We start from the raw sequence: 23,243 nt of genomic DNA, 5'->3' as shown, positions 1-23,243 counted from the left end.
TATTACTTATTATTTTCATATTTAATGATATGTTGGCTGAGATTGCTGTCAAGTTGGCTATTTCAATCAATAAAACCCCGGGAAAATGTCATAAGAAGGCTCATTTTGTTTAGTTAGGTAATAGTTGGGCATGGCATATGATGGCAATAGAAATAATTACCCCCCTCAACCGTTGATTTTCTGAAACAACTTCTTTCTTATAGGGAATACTTGGCATGTAGCAATAGGAATAATTACCTTCCCCCTCCCCCGCTGATTTTCTGAGACAACTTCTGTCTTATAGGGGATACTCTGAGGGACATTTGAAAGCAAATTTTAATTTTAAAAAATGTTGGCCTTGGTAACAAGATGGTGGTATTGGTGGTGATTTTGATTGACAGGTCAGCCAACATCCAGATTTTGCATTCCAATTTCCAATCCAACTTCCAACATAGGATAGGACGATGACGATAGGAGGATAGGACTCCCATGAAATTTTTTTTTTGAACTGGACGTAGACACAGCTCGATAGAATTAGAATATTATGCGAAAATTCAAAATTCATTCCGATTTCCGAAAATTACCCGCCTACCCGGTTCCAGTGTTGGGGAGCGAAATTGTTTTTGTTCCGGTTTAGGCTCCGGCTCCAGCTTCTGAAATTAATTCGTTCCTCGCTCCGGTTCTGCTCCACTTACAAAAAAAATAACTGTTCAGATTCTGCTCCACTCCTGGAATGCTAAAACATTTTGTTCCGCTCCGAGGTATCGCTCCGACTGTGTTTTTTGTATTTTGACAGTAATAGTGCGGAGTAGAGCGAAATCCGCCGTTGAAACCAAAATGAAAATAACGACACATTTTTGTCAAAATAATGAAATAGACTTCCAAAACACCAAAAAATACAGGAAAATTCAGAAAATTGCATGTGGAGCCAAGCAGAACACATTATTACTGAGCAAAAACATTTTGCTCCGGACTTTTTATGGTTTTGTTCCGGTTTTTAGCGGTTTCGTTCAGGGGTGCTAACTAGAGCTGTGCGCCGCCGAATAAACGCCGCCGCTGAGTGAACTTTTTGGCGTTACCTACTTTGGTCCACAGTGATAACGAGTTTGTAATAGCTTGCAACACCGCAACGTTGTGTCGCTTCTCAACTACCAACACACATCGTCTTGAAAATTCCCCTTTTTTTCTCTCCGTTTTCTCTTCGTTGTGGAACGCCTGCAGTGCGGCCACATGTCAGTATAATTTCTCTCTCTTTATTCAAAATGATGCTTCTTGATCTTGTTTAAGGGTAGTACGTATTTTTTTTTACATTCAATTGTTTGCACTCTCTATGTAATACCCATTCACCTTGGTTTCTTATTCTTAGAAGATATCACTCACAAAATAGCCCTATTGTATTGTGATAGTCACTAGTCGAGATCGGAATGCCAGGGTACCTGTTTCAGGGTTGATATTTATGTGTACGTACTCGCGAGTCGCGAGTATGAATCCTCATAATTCTATTACTTAGGTAAATGGGTACAATTATTTTGAAAAGGTTGAACACTTCTGAGATGGTACAGGTACATTCCATAAGAAGAGGTTCGACATTGTCAGAAAAGTGATAACTTTGATTCAAGTTTTGCATATGATTTTTCATTTTCTCTTCCTTTTACCAACAATACCAACATAAAACTCGAAATCGTATTTTAACTACATAATATTTCAGGGGAAAATGCATCCTATTAATCAACGCTACTATAGGTACTTCATATTTTATCGAATTCATACTCCATTTCAAAATGATTTCATAAACAATAAAAAAAATACATAAGTAGGTAGTAGGTACCTAGCTACCTACAATTTTTCACATTTTTATTCCTTCCGGCATAAATATTAATTATATTTTACTAGAAAACTGAGTCAAGCATCCTATACCAAAAAAAATGAACAAAACCAAAATTGGAGAGCATTACATTTTCTATCCATAACAATTTGCAGTATTTTTTTAGTAGGATGCGTACCTGCCTTGAAGAAATACATGATACGTATTCATCAAGACAGTAAAAAAAATCATTTTTTCATTTTTCTATAAATAAATCTCATCTTAGATATTGTGCCTACACGAAAATTGAAAAATTCGTTTGATGAATGATTTGAAAACTCACTAAAAAGCTGAAAAATTCTCCATCATTTGCGATTTTTTTTTATTGGAAAGACAAAAAAAAGTCTAAAATTGCTTGAAAGTTGTTTCATGAAAATAATACCTACAAAATTATTAAACTGGAGAACTTATGGTGACCGGCTTGAAATTATTTGGAAGTAATTCAGAATTTGAATTCTGACTTTGTATGGGAAGGGGAAGAGAGGAGATGTGGGGGTCCTCAAAACGGATAAAATTGAAAAACGCAGGTTGAACTTAACGAAAACATAAATATTATTTATCATATTGATATAAGTATAAGTAGGTACTTTATACTTACATCGTAAGATTCACTTGATTGGTTTCATTGCGCATTTTATTTCCATTAAGTTTTTGAATGAAATTTTATTTTCAAAAATTCTCTAAAAATGCGATTAGTTATATGCAGGGCTTCAAACCCGAACGTTTTCGGGTACGGGTATCGGGTACGGGTACAGATTTATTTCTCAGAGAATCGGGTACGGGTATGAAAATTTTAAATGTTCGGGTACAGGTACGGGTTCGGGTATTTTAGGTGAAATACCCGAACTGTACCCGATCTATCGGGTATTTTCGGGTATTTGGGTTCAAAATAGTCTCTATCGGGTACGGGTACAGGTTCGGGTATTCCTCATTTCATTTTTCGGGTACGGGTACGGGTTCGGGTACAGAAATTGTTGGATTTTCGTTCGGGTATTCGGGTATTCGGGTACGGGTTTGAAGCCCTGATTATATGAGAAAATGGTTTGAAGGGAAGGTCGGTTTTAAGCATAGGATGAGCTTTATTTTTCAAGCTTACTATTTTATTGAGCGCCACAGAAAATTGAGACTGTTTCGCCAATTTTTGGCGATTTCTGATTTTAAAAAAGCAAGATTTCACCCATTTTAGAAAAAGGCAAAGCTTTTTTATCTATTTTTACGCGTAGTATTCAAAGGGAGAGTTTTGAACATTTTTTGGAAAAACTAGGGCTTTTTGGAATTTCTTGCAAAAAAAACGTCAATTTTCTGTACCTAATTTTTTAAGCAATCTTCAGGGTAAAAAAGCAAAATTTCTTAAAAATTTAGAAAAAAACAAGAATTTTGGAAAATTTCTGACAAAAAGTAGAATATAGGTAGGTAAGTTTGCAATTTTTGCCAAGAAAGTGAAAATTTTTCGTGAAAGAAAAAGTGACATTTTTGGAGAAATGTTCGCCAAAAAAAAAAGACTTCGACAATTTCAGAAAAAAAACAATGCATTTTGATAATTTTTGAAAAAAGTAGAACATTTGGATTTTTTGCAAATCAGCGACGATTTTCAGCAAATTATGGTGAGAAACAACACTTTTCGGCAAATCGAACAAAAGGTGGGATTTTTTTCATTTTTTGCAGAAAGCGAGACTTTAAAAATTTCTGGACATTTGCGTGTTGAATAACATTTTTTTTTTAATCATGAGAATCTTCAACAAGTAACATTGGCGAAATGCGAAATGACAAAAATTTCATCATCAAAATAGCAAAACATTGAGAAATAGTGGAAGAAGTCGACAATATGATCAAGATTCAAAGGGAGAGACGGGAAACAATTTATAATTTTGTGATTTTCAATTGGGTATGATTTCCACTTTTCTCTTCATGTTCTTTCGATGCAAATTTTTATTTTCTGTAAGTTTCATTTCTTGATTTACTCGGCTCGTGGAGAAATTCAAAAATTCTGAACAAGTCAAAAATCGCACATGCAGATGCAGATTACCCAATGACTTTGAAACGATGAAATATGGATAGGAGCGAACAAGATATAAGTAACGATTTGTATGTTCAAAATTTTTTCAACGAACCAAATTTTGATATTTTGTTTTTCTTATACATAAATCTGTCCTCGATAAAAAATACACTTGAGGGGCCCGCCTGGAAACCACAGGTCGATTCATTAGGTGCTCAAATTAATTCCACGCCTTCATGGAGGAATTCAAAAATTTTGGAGAAATCGAATATCGTGCTGGAGGTTTCAAAATGACCCGAATTGGGGAAATTCGATTCAGGGGAGTTGATATTAGAGTTTTAGGACTGATTTTCATTATTTTTATAAGTAGGTACATATACTCAACATTTTCTTTTTCAAAAATTTTCGAAAAATCAATTTTAATTGCTAAAATTTTGTGTACCTACTTACTCTTTCTAAAAATCGTGACTTCGTTTAAATCTAGGGCGAACACGTTAGGTAGATAGTTCCCTTTTCCGGACTGACTCCAACGCTATTATTGTCAAGTCCTCAAGAATGTGAGAGAAGAAGAAGGGGTCCCAATATCTCTTAGCACTCAAACGTCACCTACTTCCAAACTAATTTCACCGTTTGAATCGCATCAAAATCTGATTCAAAAGCACTCATTGAAGTTTTCAAAAAAGCTGAAAGTGAAATTTTTCATCTAAAAGCTCAAGTCTCAAAATTTGGCCCTGTATGTGCGAGTGAGTTAAAGGCTTTAAAAGTGTGTAGGGAATGTCATCAGAGAACTCGTAACTTATACACTGATTTGAAGTAAAAAATATTAGTCAAAACGAGATAATTTTTGAAGTAGGTACCTATTTTTTTAAAGTGTTCCTCTCAGGTTATGAAAAATTGAAAATCGTGTAAATTTAGGAAGATGGTCAACAGTCAATTGGTCGTAGTGATCTAAAACTGTAATAACTCTCTAAAAAGCCTCAAAATTTCATCGAAAATTGATTCTGTAAATCAAAAAATATGGTATGTACTTCTAAAATTTCATGGATTCGAAAATTATTCAAAATGATAAATGTATTTTTTGAATGTAGATAGATTTTGGGCTTAAATCTTTGAAACAAGCTGAAATTTGGTAAGTAAGTACACAAATTCTTCCACAAATTATTGATACGTCCGTGTACAGTTTTTCTCAAAAAAAAATTTCAGGGTTGATTTATTAGGATAATATTAGAATCGAAATTCGAGTTAAGCGTCCTCAAAGGAAGTGAACCTCGTCTCTTTTCAGCTGTTTCGTGGTATTTTTAAATTTACGAATTTTGATTATTTTCAAAATTCTCTTTTTTGCTCTATAAAGGTCTCCTTTAATTGAAAAAATGATAATGACACAAGTAGTTGTTCAGAATGTCGAGTACTAGTGCAAAACAAGGGGTTTCAAAATAATGTTAATTACCTACTCTTGTCTACCTATCTTCCTACCAAGTTAGGTAGGAAAATTAAAGTGGGAAATAAACACTCGAAACTTACGTATTCCACTGGTAATTGACATGCTGAACAACTTTGGTTATCATCATTTTTGTGATTAAACGGTTCTTTCACTCGAAATAAATCAAAAACAAATTTTGACAAAAATCAAAATTCATCAATTTTGAGCGAAATATGGCCGGAAAATTATCACGAAACATGCCTTCCCACTAATTTGAGGTCGCTGAACATGAATTTTTATTTAATTTTAACACAACTGTACACCCTGCACCCCCCAATCCCACCAATTGTATTTCACCAAAAATTCCACCCCGCACCCGTAAGAAATTTTTTTTTGAAAAAGTAATTTGTGGGATAATCAATGATGTTCTGATTGAGCCATATGCCAATTTTCAGCTTGTTCGGGTGGTTTCTGGCCAAAATAACCCTAAAAAACACATTTTTAGTTCGTTTCTCGCATTCTCGCCTAAGCAAGAAATATCCACTGTAGGAGTATGAGCTATACTTGACTTTTCATCGCAATCTAAAACTCGAGCAGAAATAGTGAAAAAAAAATCATTTCCTGGGGTTACAAATATCAGAACAAGCTGAAATTTAGTGTATGACTGTTTCAGTAGAGCATTGATATGTCTGTGCACAAATTTTTCAAAAAAATAAATTTTAGGAGGGGAGAGGCGGATTTTGAGACAAACTTGAAGTTGAGGGTTTTTGGTTCAAAGTTGTTTTGAAATTGAATAAAAATTCGAGTTCAGTGACCTTGAATTGGTGAGGTAACGTGTTTCGCGATAATTTTTTGGCCATATTTGGCCCAAAATTGACAAATTTTAATTTTTTAAAAAGTATGTTTTGCTCAATTATAAGCGAAAGGATCGTTTAATCAAAAAAATGATGATCACAAAAGTTGTTTAGCATGTCGTGTACTAATGAAATACATGGGTTTCAAATGATTATTAACTACTTTCATCTACCTACTTCCCACCAAGTTGGGTAGGTAAATGAAAATGGGAAATTAACACTCAAAACCCTCGTATTCCACTAGTACTTGGTATGCTAAACAAGTTTTGTCATTGCATTTTTTTCGATTAAGACAACCATTTTCTTGTAATTGAGTAAAACAGAATTTTGAAAAAATTGAAATTTGTCAATTTTGGGCCAAATATGGCCAAAAAATTATCACGAAACACGTTACCTCACTAATTCAAGGTCGCTGAACTCGAATTTTTATTCAATTTCAACACAACTTCGAACCAAAAACCCTCAACTTCAAGTTCGTCTCAAAATCCGCCTCACCCCTCCTAAAATTTATTTTTTTGAAAAATTTGTGAACAGACATATCAATGCTCTACTGAAACAGTCATACACTAAATTTCAGCTTGTTCTGATATATGTAACCTCAGGAAATGAATTTTTTTCACTATTTCTGCTCGAGTTTTAGATTGCGATGAAAAGTCAAGTATAGCTCATACTCCTACAGTGGATATTAGGCGAGAATGCGAGAAACGAACTAAAAATGTGGTTTTTTTTGGCCAAAAACCACCCGAACAAGCTGAAAATTGGTATATGGCTAAATCAGAACATCATTGATTACCCCACAAATTACTTTTTCAAAAAAAACTTTCTTATGGGTGGGGGGTGGAATTTTTGGTGAAATACAATTGGTGGGATTGGGGGGTGCAGGGTGTACAGTTGTGTTAAAATTAAATAAAAATTCATGTTCAGCGACCTCAAATTAGTGGGAAGGCATGTTTCGTGAATTTTCCGGCCATATTACGCTCAAAATTGATGAATTTTGATTTTTGTCAAAATTTGTTTTCGATCTATTTCAAGTGAAAGAACCGTTTAATCACAAAAATGATTATAACCAAAGTTGTTCAGCATGTCAATTACCAGTGGAATACGTGAGTTTCGAGTGTTTATTTCCCACTTTAATTTTCCTACCCATCTTGGTAGGAAGAGGTAGACAAGAGTAGGTAATTAACATTATTTGGAAACCCCTTGTTTTACACTAGTACTCGACATTCTGAACAACTACTTGTGTCATTATCATTTTTGCAATTAAAGGAGACCTTTATAGAGCAAAAAAGAGAATTTCGAAAATAATCAAAATTCGTAAATTTGAAAATACCACAAAACAGCTGAAAAGAGATGCGTTTCTCCCTAATTTGTGATCGCTGAATAGTGAACTCCTACTCTAATTTCGATTTTATCGCTATCCTAAATGAACCCAGCAACCCTATCACAAAAATTCACTCACTTCTCATCCACTGAAAAATATTTTTTTGGGAAAAACTACATCCAGGGCTTGAAAACCGGATAGATATCACTCCCGGTTTTGGTTTCGGTTTTATGTTTTTTAAAAAAATAAAGGTTTCGGTTTTGGTTTTGGTTTCGGTTTTTTAAAATATTAGGAAACGGTTTTGGTTTCGGTTTTGGTTTCGGTTTTTTCATTTTTTCTTCATTTTTTAGAGGGAAGAAAGCCAAGAAAGTGATCACTTTTTCAAATACTTTGTGTATGTGCCTAGAAAATGGCACTTTGGCAGTGCCAAATTTGTTGAATTTTTTATTTTTCAAGCCTTTTCACCTTCAGCATCAGTTTTTACTCAATTTTGACCAAAAATGCAGTATTAATTAGGCTAATTACCTGAAAAATTTCAAAACCGAAACCAATTCAGTTTTCAATCGGTTACGCTCTCGGTTTCGGTTTTGAGTTTTGGAAAATAACACTCCCGGTTTCGGTTTTGGTTTCGGTTTTGAGCAATTTTAATCGGTTTTTGGGGGTTTCGGTTTCGGTTTTGGTTTCGGTTTGCAAGCCCTGACTACATCAAGCACATCAATGACTTTTGGGTCTATTCATGTAGGTACTAAATTCCAGTTTGTTTTGAAGATTTGTGCACAAAATACATCCAACAATACATTTTTTATTAGTTTTTCATTGATTTAAAGTTGATAGGCATATGTTATAAAATAGTACCTATCTAATTTATTCAATTTACCTTCAGTAAAAATTATCTACTCCTGAAATTCTTTTCAGTGTTTCATAGTTTCATACCTACCTACTTCCATAATTTCCGTAGGCTACATGTATCCTTAGACTCGCTTAATTATTTCGAGCCGAGCAGATTTATTTAGCGCCAAACTGCCAAACGAATGTTTTCTGTATTTCACAAAAATAGCGGTCAACTGTCTTGTACGTTGTACATAGGACATCAATCAGCTAGGCGCTTCACTGCTTGGGTGGAGGGTAAAAGGAATGGTAAGGGATGAATGAAGTTGCATACCAATACTACATATTCACAATAACCTAGCTTACACAATTAAAAAAAAAAAGATGTTCTCATGGGTCTTGGATGGTCGAATAATAAATAAAATAACATAAAAGAGAATAGAAAGGAAACGAATACCTGCTTCACCAGTGCGTGTCAAACCACCCTTTCGAAACAAAAAACCAGTTCAATTTAAAAGGGATTTCTTAAAATATGAGCAGAGAGCACAAACTGGCTAAAAACCTTTCCGAGGGAATTTATTCCCTCCTGGTAGCTGGATGGTTGGCTGCCTTTCGTTTGTCTCCACTGCGTAGTGCTACTTTCACAATATCGTAAATATAACTGTGGACCAAAGTAGGTAATGACTTTTGTGTACAAAGTGTACACCGAACAGAAAGTAATGTGTGTTCCAAACGAACAGAGCTATAAATGAGTAATTTTGAGCAGTTCATCTTTATATCGCTAGGATCGCTATATAAAGATGAACTTTTTTCGTCAGTTTGATGTGGCAACGTCGCATTTTTCATGAAATTTCATCATCCTGTTCAGTTGAAAAAAATCAAACATCAAGGAAATGGACGAAATCGAAATGGTACGGAATGGAAATGCCGAAATGGTCTCGTGTTGAGTTGAATATGATCGTCATGATGTGTCGAGTTTTTTTCGCATCCCAATATTCTCATTTCTCATGTTACATTTAATTGATTGAATACAGATGGTTGGAATAAAAGAAGAACCGTCTCCGATGGAGGTAAGCGACGTAAGTTGTTTTGAATGAACTATGCGCCACTCTTTTGAGTTATCCTTAATTAACATATGGATACATTATTTTGTTGGAAGGTGACGAGTGATAATCTCATGGAGCTCGGCGAAAGCAGCGTAGTCGACATAGAAGCACTTCCTTCAAAAATCAGATCGTATTTGAAGATGGACCAAGTTGAATTTTCGTATACTTTACAGGGTATGTTACTTTGATTTTAATCATCCAACTTTTATCGAAGCTCTCATATTGAATCCATGAATGCAGATTATTGGAAAAAAGAAACTTCAACGCTTCCGAAACTAACTGAATCTCTGTATATTGACGAAGAAAACTTTTTAGACACGTTGTTACACATCATTGTTTCATTGCGTAAGGTCTGGCAAAAGTTTTATGTAAAAGGTAAGAGTAAATTGATCTCTAATTTTTCGTTTTATAACTAGACCATAAACGTGGAAGTGTTTTTTCAGGGATGAAGGGGTGGCAAGCGAAAGAGTGGCTGCCTATTTGCTTGAGCAGTTACTTAAGTTTGAAAGTTATAGCCAAGGAATATCTGAAAGAGCCAAACGTAAGTAATCGTTGTTTGAATTGGAATTGTCAAGATTAAGTCAAAAATTGATACACTAAATGCGTTCTTTAGGAATTATTTTTTTCATTATTTGAATTGTGGCCGTATTCTGAGAGACGCTTTCAAGAATTACTTCCTTCATCAGCAAAGAGTCCTTCTAAGCAGACTTCTATTTTGAAAGTACGTAAACGCGTTGAATACCTTATTATTAATCAATTTTAAGGGTACAATAATATAAATATAATTATTAATTTTGTAGGGAATTTTAATCATTCACATGCTGGATGATTACTTTGGTGAAAAAGTACAAGAAGCAATTTTAGAAATTATGCGAGAGAAGTATTCGGTGGACAGTTCGGAAAAACTGTGGAAGATTTTAAGTGAGGATGGATTTGATGTAGCTGAATTCGTCGATTCGTATAAGATGTTGGGTACAGACTTACCCGTGATATCGACTCTACAAAATAATACCGATATCAGCTTCGAGAACGATGCCAGGTAAACTCTTAATTTGAGTATTTTCAACAAAATATTTGTTATATGTAAGTATTTCGCATAATGCGCGAAAAATATTTGTTTTGAGAAGTTCCAGGTATCCTAAATTCCCTGTCACTGTCTGTACGATGTCAGATAGCGGAAGCAGAGTGGAAAAAATTATGATCGAGGGAAAAACGTCCTTACATTCATTTAAGGAGGGAGGCGCGAAATGGATTAAAGTCAACAGTTCCAATGCGGGATTATATGCTTTGAACTATAATGGAAATCTGAAGAATGTTTGTTCGTTGCGAATTTCTGAGCTCGAAGTAAGACATTTTTATTTGCACTTTTCATTGATTTTTCTCTCTGGAATAACTACATATTTACCAACTTTTTTTTCAGAAATTGAATTCTATCGACAGAGCCAGTTTGTTACTCAATCTCGATTTCTCGACCATAGATGGTCTAGAGCTGTCTATGGAGTGTTTTAAATTTTTAAAAACCGAAAAAGATGTACTGCCATTGGCTACAGCGTGTAGGAAATTCCTGTATATAAATCGGTTTTTGTACGGAACACATAGCTACGAAGTATTTTCAGTATGTTTCTATTTATAATTTGTTTTTATATTACAATATATCCACCTAATTTAGAATATTTTCCGCAGGACCATATCAAATCGTTATTCAAAGTAGAGGGAGATATCTTCGATGATAGAATAAATAAGGACGACGCGAAGCGGTATGACTCCCTCGATACCTTTATTCACGAGGATGTGATTCGTTTTGTGAAGTACCTATATTTATCTATACTTTTTCACGTGTTTCTTTTAGAACGTTTCATTGCATGATGTTCCATATCGGATGTTTCGTGGGATCTGAAGAATGCTTGAAGAAAGCAAAAGACATATTCCAGTCTTTTATAGAAAGAGATACTTCTATGCCTGTAGAATTTCGTAATTGTGTGTTTATTTACGGAGCTAGAGGCAGTGCAGTTTCGGGTGAAATCATACGTAAAAAATACCTTGAGGAAAAGGACGAATTGAAAAAAAAGTTATTGGCCCGTGCTCTGGGCTCTTTGAAGGAGGCAGATTTAAAAATGTAAAATTTTATTGATCTTTTTCACGACATATTTCTTTACTTCTTGAAAATTGAAACTTTGTAATTTCTTCATAGGTGCTTTACCGAAATTATCTCGAAGGGAAAAATGCCTCCCGACCATGTAATGATTTTTTTTCACACGTGTGCGATTGTCGGATCTTTTCTTCCTGCCTGGAAATTTTTAATGTGAGTTTGTTGTACATGTACGTATTATGTGAGGTCATTGTTCTGAATTTTAATTGTATTCTTTTTAACCGATATTGCAGAACATCGCGTGAAAGTCTTATCAAGCAGTTGAAAATGGATATATTCATGTTGATTATTGGAGAATTCGTACCGTCTATGTATCTGGATGAACATTTTGCCGAGGTGTGTAGCTGTAAAAAAATATTGCATTTATCAATTTTTACAATCAGTCTTACATTTATCCAATTTTCAGCTTGACGACTTGCTGAATAATATTTCTAATTACGAAGGAAAAAGATGTTTAATTGAAACTGCGAAGAAGAAAAAAGCATTCGTCTCAGAAGATAAAGTGACATATGAAGAAGAGTTTGAGTATGTCGTTGCAAAACGTGCGAAATTGGACGAATCCGCTACTTTGGACAGAGCGCCTGAACTAAACGTATTGGTATTCAATGATACGACTTTATGGAGCACGTTGGAATTTTTCGAAGGTTGTGATATTGCAACGCTTTCTCGGATTAACGCGTGGGAAATCATAAGAACGTTTGTTCCACTCTTTTTTCATAAAAAACTGTGCATTCTTCGACCTCCTTGTTGGGGTAAGACAACCACGTTGCATATTTTAAAATTGTTCCTATCAAAAGTTTTCAACCAGGAAACATCTGAGGAAAAGAAAGATGTTATCCCGATAGATGTTTTCAAAGGTCGGCAACGCTTTGTGTTTGGGAATAGAGCATTGGCTTTCTTTCATAGCGCCGAAGACGAGACAACTCGTACCGACGACGAGACAACTGGTACCGACGACGAGACAACTCGTACCGACGACGAGACAACTCGTACCGAAAACCTGAACTCGTATAAGGAATCGTATTTGTGTTGTCATCTGGACCTTTCCGTCGTCACAAAAAATACAGTTTCCGAAATCAAAGATGAAATCTCCCACGCCGTTCATGTAACGTTAGCCACTTACAAATCTTTTTTGTCTGACCACAAACGGTTTAAAAAATGCGTAGATGGAACTTGTCCTGAAACCGGTGACCACTTAATAATACTAAGGGATGCCTTAACATACCTGAAGAACCTGAAGGTATTTGGATCGCTCCGAAAACTCATACTTATCGACGAAATTGATATGCCTATTCTCAAATTACGAAACGCCAAACACAGAGAAACGATGGAAAAGGATCTGCAGAGTTTCACAAGATGTATCGTTTCGGCTGGTTATCAAATTATTTGTTTTGGCGTTTTTCCCGACTTTTGTGAGAACGCTCTAAGCGATAAATTGACTGAAATCTGTAAGCTTGATAAAGGAGCTTTGAAACCAGTGTTCGGAGTGAATAGCGTCGAGGTAATGAACTGCAAGAACGAAGACGGTAGTTTAGCGGAATGTGCCGGCGGTTTTACGTATCCTGGGACGAAACTATTTTCGCTTTATTGTATGTATTTACTGGAAAGAAAAATGTTTGAGTTCGAAACGGTTTGGGTGAAATCAAAGTCGTACGCCTTTGTTTGGGAGACATTTGGCAACTCTTATCACCTTTGCAATCTTGCGATGCGCCTACTGGACAACGAATACGTTTTCACAGAAAAAGAAGGAGATTCGTCGGATCGATGTGCACTTGATTTATTTTATCACACTGGCTTTGTGGTGAAATTATACGCCGAAGATTTATCCCTTGATATGTGGCTCAATGCAAAGAACGATTATAAAAATCAACGTGACCCAACGAAGTTGGTGTATTATGCATTCCCGAACAATATCATGAAGAATACGCTGTTGAAATTTCTTCGCTTACGAATCGCACATGATTTCTTTAATAGTGTCGATGACTTTAAAGTAATGATTGACGAATTTGTGAATGGAAATAAAGTTGAAATTAAAAAGCGGATATGTGGACTGTACAATCCTACGAAAATTTCCTGCGAAAAAGACTACGAGACTCAACTCCGGGCGATACTTTTTGTTGCATTGCGTAAACTTTACTATATCTCTCGTCAATCGCGAAGCGGAACTGGGATTTTCGATCTGGCTTTATATCCCAAAGGGGTTAAATCACCTTGTTATGTTATAGAAGAAAAGTTCACCGATAAAGTACCATCTGAAGCAGACCAGCATGAAAAAGAATTAAATCACCTATCCGCAGTAGCATTGCATCAGATCCGATCGAAAGGCTACAATGCGGATTTTGATCCAGAAGGTGAAAACACAATTAGCATCGGTATTGCCGTTTCACCTTATGCAATTTCATGTTCGGTAATCGAGTTAAAAGCTATTAAAACTTGTCAATGCAAGAACCCAATACCACTCTGCAAAGCTTTCTTAGAAACGAAATTGGATCCCCATCATGTACCAATTTAAAATGATTATTTTGTTGAAATTGTGTAATTTTTAGTTGTTCAATTGATGGTTATGTTTTTGTTCCTAAACTAGTTTAAAATTATTAATTTGTAAAAATTGTGAAGTTTTTAGTTGTTGAATGATAGTTATGTTTTTGTTCATAATCGAATTTAAAGTGATTATTTCGTAAAAATTGTGAAGTTTTTAGTTGTTGTTTTTTTTTACGTTTGAGCAAAAGTACATTATTTTGATTTTTAATCTGTATATTTTTTGTTTAGTTGTTTTACATAGGTACGTAGAGATAGTATGTACATATTTCCAGCCCCTCGTTATCAACGTAGTAGCGGGGTCTTTTGAAATGTTGAGCGAATCAATTTCTAAAAAAAAGGTGCATACAGCGTAAGACAAGCAAGGTAAATTATTTTGGCAAACATTAACCAAAAATTGAACTGTGGCGTCTTTTGAATGGGAAAAAATAATTTTTGCATGCAGCTGAAGAAAGTATTGCGACGTTGAAATGAAAAAACACAAATGTTATTTTGTGATGAGTCGCAATTTTTAGCAAAAAACAACTGTGGCACATTTTGGAATAATAAAGTGAGAACTTTTTGCGACGATTTTAGACGAAGTAAAAAAAATCTTATTGTTGACAACATGAAAACATTTTTTTATTTTTTCGATAAAAAAGCGAGACTTATAGGCAACAAATCCAATTTTTGGCAATACTAAAGCGATTAGCCTATGACATCTTTAACAATGCAAAAAATGTTAAAAGACGACCGTTTTCAACCAAAAAAAAAAATGATTTTTTTAAAAAAGATAATTTTTGCCAATTTTTAGGGAAAAACAAAACTGAAAATTTTAAGTAACGAATTGAAAAGTAATCTTTTTTGCAAGTTGAAAAACCTCAAATTAAAAAAAAAAAATCGACTGGAGAACACATTCTTACAGGATCAGATCAGCCTGAAAATTATACACATCGATGGGGGGGGGGGGGGGGGCATTTTAAGAGTACCAAATTTTTGAGTAATTTTATGCAAAAATTTACGATTTCAGATTTTTTTCAATTTTGAACCTCAACTTGTATAAAACTACACTTTTCAACTCGTCTCTTTAAATTTGCAATTCATTCGCCTTCATCGATTTGAAGATGACAAGGATAACATTTTCGATCACAATACAGGGTGCCCAGAAATATCGAGTACCCCTAAAAAAGTTTTCTACTAAAATACTTTGGTTGGTCACAGTGAATGATAATAATGATAGCACATGATTGGTTGTTGGACTGGAGAGATAACATTCCACCAATCATCTTAATCATATGCATCTATTTTACGTTGCCAACCTATATTTTTAATGAAAAACTTTCTTAGGGGTACTCAATATTTCTGGCCACCCTGTACCTTCTGGAGCGATTTAAAATTTCTGAGAAAAGGCAACATTGTTGATGGAGGCTTCAGATTGGCTCAAAAATGATCGAAATCAATTTGAAGAGTCAATTCGCGAATTCACACTATGTGGCTGACATCTGGCGGATTTTTGCGTAAATGCTGAAAAGGGGGAACTGTGCAAAATTGTGATAAGACATTTTTATATTGTGGAATATTTTTCAACTCAAATTTGCAACTGAATGATTCGGATTTGAGTAATTGAAAAAATTCATGACACCAGAACTCATTTGCAAACGTATTTTAAACAAAAATAAGAAAATTGTATATCAGCAAAAGAGTCGTTTGATGTCTTTGAGTAAAGAAAAAAAATTGTTGGCCACTAAATTATTAATTTTTGCGTTGTGAATTTTAATCTGATTGGTCAATAGTCTCCAGTTCCCCCTTTTCAGACAATAACAACAGCGATCCAAGCGATTCGTGAATTCGCGAATTTGAGTCCATGAACAGAGTTTTAGATTTTTATCTACCTACATATTTTTACTCTTTTGAAACCTGCACTTGGAAAATATTGTAGGTAGGTACCTGGTGAATTTTGAATTTTGAATTTTGAATTTTTTTCTTAAAATCGAAAGATGAACTGAAATTGTAAATTTTCAAAATTTGAAAAAGAGTTTCAATTGACGATTTTATTGTGACAGTTTTTCCAATTAAATTCCCATTTTGTTCAAAAATATTAATACCTAAAAGATTTACTTTGAAGTTTAAGTTTAGGTCTTTCATTTTTCGCGAATAAAAATAATGAATCATCCTATCATCGTGGATAAATTTCGATTTTTGATTTTGTGTGATAGAAGAATTAAAGAACTACAACTTGTTGCAATCTTGAATGTGTACCTGCTTTAATAGGTACCTTTTAGAAGATTTTTTTTAGTATAAAATAATTTCATAGTTACCATTAAAATGATTTCGTAATATTTATGTTCAATTTCAAACAAGAAAATTCATTATGACTTCTGATATTACTTATCATTTTCATATTTAATAATATGTTGGCTGAGATTGCTGTCAAGCTGGCTTTTTCAATTAATAAAACCAGGGGGAAATGTTCGAAGAAAACTTATTTTGTTTCATTAATACGCAATAGTCCCGCATACGACAATAGAAATAATTACTTCCCTTTCCCCTTCTCTGAGACTACTTTTTTTTGAAAGAGGACATCCTAAGGTACATTTTAAATTTAAAGCAAACTTTCCTGAAAAAAAGCTGGCTTTGCTAACAAAATGGTGGTCATTTTCATTGACAGGACAGCCAAAATCCAAATTTTGCTTTCCAACATGAGACTTGTATATGCAATTTTTTGAACTGGGCACAGCTAGATTGAAAAAGCGTGCAAAAATTCATCACCAGCCAAAATTTCAAGTGATGAAGTGCATTTTTTGATTTTTAGTGAATTTTTGAAAATCAAAATTTAGGCCAAAAATGAGGAAAAAATCAAAATTTTACTAAATTGACGCAGAAATCTGAAATTTGGAATATATCCTATTTTCGACCTACCAATAGTCGATTGGAAACGGTTTAAACTCGTTTTGAGCAGCTCTGGAGCCTCTAGCAGATTTTTGAAACTTGAAATTTCCATAAAATAAAGTTGGAAATCAGAAATCCACGCTGCACTCCAACTTGAACACGTTATCAAGTCGACTGCTGGTGAGTTTAAGTCATTTTGGAGCCTCCAGTAGATTTCTGAAACTTGAAATTTCCACAACGTTTCTGCAAATGCCGTTGGAAAGCCAAAACTCATTCCACAGACTATTTTCAATATGATATGAAGTCGACTGCAGGTAGATTTCAGTCGTTTTGGAGCCTCCAGTGCCTTTTTGGAAAACTACTGGAGCCTCCCGTACATCTTTGAAACTTGAAATTTCATCAAATGAGTTGGAAAGCCGAAATTCATACTGCACAATACATGCTAAACCTATATTCAGACAAATTTTGAGGTATTTTTTGAGTTTTTAATGAAATGATGAAATTTTGTCGAAATCTCAAGTTTCAAAATTTGCTGGAGGCTCCAGAACTGCTCAAAACAGTTTGCAACCACTTCCAATCAATTTGGCAAGTTGAAAATAGCATACTACGCTAATTTCAGCTTTCTAGGTTAATTTGGTAAAATTTTCATTTTTTTCTCATTTTATTGGCTTCAATTGTATTTTGATGACCAAAAATTGACCAAAAATTGAAAAATACACTTCAAGTTGAAGTGCAGTGTGGATTTCGGATTTCCAACTTTATTTTATGAAATTTTATGGAAATTTCAATTTTAAAAAATTTGCTGGAGGCTCCAGAACTCTCCTAAAAAGGTCTGAAACCGTTTCAAATCAATTTGGCAAGTCGAAAATGGAGCATATCCCAAAATTCAGCTTTCTCGGTCAATTTGGTAGAATTTTGATTTTTTTTCTCATTTTTTTAAGGCTACAGGTGGATAAGTACGGCGAATTTGCCCCCGAGAGCTTCAGGGTTGATATTTGCATGGAAGGTGGGTACCCTTGAGCACCTTCCGTCACAAAAGTTTCAGACCCCCAGACCCTCCCGTTTTTGAGAAAAGTGAGAAAACCCCCTTTTATGAAATTACAATAGAAATTTTTTTCTCAGCCCCATGTGAACCGATTTTTTCAATTTTTCGGTACGTTTTTGTAAACATCCATAAGAGGTATACCCACAAAAACTTTCATTCCCCTCCCCCCCCCCCAAATGACGTTTTTTTAGCTTTTTTTGCCCGTTTTAGCAATGTTCATGATTCTGCACAAAAATGGGAATAGCATTTTTAAATGTGTTGTTGACCCACAAAAAACATATATTTTTTTGAAAAAAAATTTTTTGGTGGGTCGTGGTCAAAAATTGAAAAAACTAACAGAGGGGGTGAAAATGAATTCTGGTGTAAATTATTGTTTTTGGTAAACGAGGTGTCGTTTCCATACGAATCGAACCCCCCGAACACGAATATGACGTCCAATGTAATGGTACCCTCAACCACACCCCTCCAGTGCCTCTGCCCCCACCTCAATTTTTACTATTATTCTAAAAATTAAGCTATATAGTAATATTGGTGTCGTTCTCATATGAATCAAACACCCTGAACTCGAATATGAAGTCAAATTTTATGCTACCCTCATTCACATCCCCCCAGTGCCCCTACCCCCTCAATTTTTACTGTACTAAAGGTTGAGCTATTTTCATAATATTAGTGTCGTTTCCATATGAATCTAACCCCTCCGAACACGAATATGAAGTCAAATTTTATGCTACCCTCATCCACACCCCTCCGGTGCCTCTGTCCCCACCTCAATTTTTACTGTATTGAAGGTTGAGCTATTTTCATGATGTTGATGTCATTTTCATGTGACTCGAATACCCCGAACACGAATATGACGTCCCATATAGTGCTACCCTCAACCACACCCCTCCAGTGCCTCTGCCCCCCCTCAATTTTTACTATTATATTAAAAATTGAGCTATATAATAATCTTGGTGTCGTTTTCATATGAATTAAACACCCCTAACATGAATATGAAGTACAATTTAGGTCTACCCGCATCTATCCCCTTCCAAGCGACAGCCAGCTCCTCGAGAATGTTAAAGTTTGACCCTTGCGATGTCGTTGAGTTTTCAAGCTTCGCGAAACATACCTTTAATAGTACCTAATTGATTTGATTTGAAGTAATTATTGGTCGAGGATTGATCGGAGTTAAGTAAAAAATGTATTGTTTAGGTGGGGGCAGAGGCACTGTAGGGGTGTGAATGAGGGTAGCGTAAAATTGGATGTCATATTCGTGTTCGGAGGGGTTGATTCATACGGAAACGACACCAACATTATGAAAATATCAAAAGTTTTAAAATAGTATATAAATTGAAGTGGGGGCAGAGGCACTGGAGGGGTGTGGATGAAGGTAGAGCTAAATTGGACGTCTCATCGTGTTCGGGGTGTTTGATTCATATGAAAACGACACTAATATTATGAAAATAGCTCAACTTTCAGTATAGTAAGAAATAAGAAAAGAATTTAGTTGGGGGCAGAGGCACCTGAGATGTGTGGATGAGGATAGCATAAAATTTGACTTCATATTCGTGTTCGGGGTGTTTGATTCATATAAGAACGACACCAGTATTATTATATAGCTCAATTTTTAGTATAATAGTAAAAATTGAGGTGGGGTCAGAGATACTGGAGGGGTGTGGTTGAGGTTAGCAATAAATTGGACGTCATATTCGTGTTCGGGGGGTTCGATTCTAATGGAAACGACACCTCGTTTACAAAAAACAATAATTTACTCCAGAATTCATTTTTACCCCCTCTGTTAGTTTTTTCAATTTTTGACCACGGCCCACCAAAAAAATTTTTTTGAAAAAAATATATGTTTTATTGTTTTTTGTGGGTCAAAAACACATTTAAAAATGCTATTCCCATTTTTGTGCAGAATCATGATCATTGCTAAAACGGGCAAACAAAGCTAAAAAACGTCATTTGGGGGGAGGGGAATATGGGGGGGAGGGGGATGAAAATTTTTGTGGTGATACCTCTTATGAATGTTTACAACATACCAAAAAATTGAAAAAATCGGTTCACATGGGGCTGAGAAAAAAATTTCTATTGTAATTTCATAAAAGGGGGGGTTTTCTCACTTTTCTCAAAAACGGGGTGGTCTGGGGGTCTGAAACTTTTGTAACGGAAGGTGCTCAAGGGTACCCACCTTCCATGCAAATTTCAACCCTGAAGCTCTCGGGGGCAAATTCGCCATACTTATCCACCTGTAGCCTTAAAAAAATGTGAAAAAAATCAAAACTCTACCAAATTGACCTAGAAAGCTGAAATTTTGGGACATGCTCCATTTTCGACTTGCCAAATCGATTTGAAACGGTTTCAGGGGGTCTGAAACTTTTGTGACGGAAGGTGCTCAAGGGTACCCACCTTCCATGCAAATATCAACCCTGAAGCTCTCGGGGGAAAATTCGCAATACTTATCCACCTGTAGCCTTTCAAGTTTGAAAGATCTACGGGAGGCTCTAGTAGTTTCCAAAAACGCTTTCCAACGCTATTTGTAGAAACTTTGTGGAAATTTCAAGTTTCAAAAATCTACTGGAGGCTCCAAAAATTGTCAAAAATTCGCTGGAGGCTCCAAAATGACTTCTTAAACGCACCAGCAGTCGACTTGGTAACGTGTTCAAGTTGGATTGGAGTGCAGTGTGGATTTCGGATTTCCAACTTTATTTCAATTTTCAAGTTTCAAAAATCTGTTGGAGGCTCCAGAACTGCCTAAAACGGCAAACGGCCTGAAACTGTTCCCAATCGATTTGGCAAGTCGAAAATATATGTAGTAGCTATAGGTATCCCAAATTTCAGCTTTCTAGTTTCTTTCTAGGTCAATCTGGTAGAATTTTGATTTTTTTTCTCATTTTTTTTAGATTTTCAAAAATTCTCCAAAATCGAAAAGTGCACTATAGTCTTAAATTAAAGACGATGAAATTCCGTATCCATTGATGTTCTAAATTTAGCATCAATGAATATGGATTTCATCGTAATAAAGCTTCGCTCGAATCCGGAATCCAAAATTGCATATTCTTCTCCTTCCTCCTGCACCACTTTTCGAGCCCTACACTAGCGCCATCTACAATGCTTTGACGAGCGACCGGTGCGGCGTGCATGGCGAAATAATAAAAGCTACAGCTTTTTGCATTCCTAATATTCCATGATGAACGAGAACGACGAACGACAGAATCAGTATGCGTTCGTTCATACTTCTCACCGCTATTATTTTCATTGTAGTATACACACAATTACGTTTTAAAAGATGCAATTTTTTTCGATTGCTCACGAGTTTGAGTGAACTTTTATGTACTTAAAAATTAAAGACAATGAAATTCCCTATCGATTGATGTTGAATTTTCATCATTTCGCCAAAAAATGATTATCTTATGAATACTTTTATTTACGGATTTTTGCATTCTACATCTGTGAAGTGTGAACTTTTAACTAAAAATACTCAAAATTTTCAGGGACAACATGTGTTGTATTAATTTTTAAATCACAGAAATGTTTGTAACAGGGATGGAAGAGCTGGGAGCGAGCCGGAGCCAGAGTCTGAAAGAGCCAGATTTTTTGAGGAGCTGGAGCCAGAGCCAAGAGCCAAATAAATGAAAGTGCAGAAAAACATCAAGAGCTCTCTTGCAAAAGAGCTCCTTATTTTACTCAAGAGAGCCATCATCATAAGGAGTCTTTAACCTGGAAAGAGCCAGAGCCGAGTGGGAGCCCACAAAATTTTTCAGGCTCTTTGGCTCCCTGAAAGTAGAGAAAAAAGTTGAAAAATGCGCACAATTTTATCAAAAATTCAACTTTTATCTAACTCTTAACTCACATTTGTGAAGAAAATGAAGAATTTCTGAGTTTGTTTCATCATTGAGAAATGAAATGAAAATAAATGCAGTGTATTTTCATTTTTTTCATCGTTTTTCACGAATTTTGAACTCTAATTTAAAGAGCCAAGAGCCAGAGCTGGAGCTGGAGTGGGAGCCGAGAAATTGGAAGAGGGAGCCGAGAGTCAAAGAGCGGAGTCGGAAAGAATTGAGGAGCGAGCAAGGAGCCAAAGAGCTCATGTAAAGAAAAAGAGCCAAGAGCCAAGAGCGAGCCAGAGCTGAAACTTGAGGGGAGCTGAGCCAGAGCCAAGAGCAGGAGCCCTGAATTCAAGGCTCTTCCATCCCTGGTTTGTAAGTGTATCCTCTTTAGAGTGGTTTTCTTCCCGAAGCTCTACCGTTCACCATACAAAAGTTCTCGATGTTCGAAGTTGCGAAAACAAGGTAAAACCCAGCTGCGCGTACTAAGTATTGAACTTTGCACTAAAATTACTCAACATTTTCACCGAACACATAATATGTATTTTGATACAGAAAAATGTTCGTAATTTTATCCTCTTTAAAATGGTTATCTGCCAAAATCTCTTCGTTAAATCGTTCAAAAGATCTTGAAGATCGAAGTTGCGGAAAGTGATCAAGATCAAATTGTGTTAGGTACTATCACCATTATCACTTATCATCACTTTCACTTTTGGTGTTGATCAGTGATGAGTGATCACTTTAGTCAACTTTGATCTTCAAGAACTTTTGAACGATAAAAGGTACAACTTTCGGTAAATGACCATTTTAAAGAGGATAACATTACGTGTTCACTGAAAATGTTGAGTAATTTCAGTACTTACCACCTCCAGTTGGTTTTGGTTTCGCCACTTTTAACTTCGAGAACTTTTGAAAATTTGAACAGTGAAAGGTAGAACTTTCGGGGAAAAAACTCAAATTATAAAGGATGAAATTCCAAACATTTCAATTTTTTAAAACACATATGTATGTACTTAACAGATGTAGAATGCTAAAATCCGTAAATGAAAGTATTCATAGATTCATACGATAGTTATTTTTTGGCGAAGTGATGAAAATTTAACATCAATCGATAGGGAATTTTATTCCCTTTATTAATTTTAATGCACATAAGTTTACCCAAACTCGCGAGCAATCGAAAAAAAATTGCATTTTTCATTTTTCAAAACGAATGGTGAGAAGTATGAACGAACGTACTTATACTGATTCTGTCGTTCTCGTTCATTATGGAATATTAGGAATGCAAAAGGCTGTAGCTTTTATTATTTCGCGCGTGCATGCATGATGCCGTGATAAGAACTGATAAGAAATTGAGAAGTCAAATAGGTAAGGACAGCCGCCATTGCCCATCCAACCTTGAACACAACAACATTAGAATGCATCTGTATGCATATAACTTTCCATATAAAAAATGTAATTTTTTTGAT

At 35.3% G+C, this 23,243-nt stretch overlaps 1 protein-coding gene across 2 annotated transcripts; it reads left to right on the top strand.

Annotated features, from left to right (window-relative positions):
• The first annotated feature begins 9,125 nt into the window (after window positions 1–9,125).
• Window positions 9,126–14,266, top strand: LOC135845302 (uncharacterized). Of its 2 annotated transcripts, none has more exons than XM_065363784.1 (13): window positions 9,126–9,332; window positions 9,422–9,542; window positions 9,609–9,743; window positions 9,812–9,909; window positions 9,982–10,089; window positions 10,169–10,407; window positions 10,496–10,712; window positions 10,789–10,983; window positions 11,052–11,125; window positions 11,218–11,484; window positions 11,560–11,670; window positions 11,751–11,853; window positions 11,924–14,266. In XM_065363784.1, the coding sequence occupies exons 1-13, from the start codon at window positions 9,297–9,299 to the stop codon at window positions 14,027–14,029; spliced, it is 3,810 nt and encodes a 1,269-aa protein (XP_065219856.1). In that variant the 5' UTR covers window positions 9,126–9,296; the 3' UTR covers window positions 14,030–14,266. The 2 variants fall into 2 exon arrangements, with proteins under 2 accessions (XP_065219856.1, XP_065219855.1); XM_065363783.1 differs by having other exon boundaries at window positions 9,127–9,341.
• Window positions 14,267–23,243: the final 8,977 nt, after the last annotated feature.

Source organism: Planococcus citri, chromosome 4, assembly GCF_950023065.1.
Source record: "Planococcus citri chromosome 4, ihPlaCitr1.1, whole genome shotgun sequence".
NCBI lineage: Eukaryota > Metazoa > Arthropoda > Insecta > Hemiptera > Pseudococcidae > Planococcus > Planococcus citri.
Note: the sequence above shows the minus strand (reverse complement) of the source record. Positions and strands in the feature narration are given on the sequence as shown.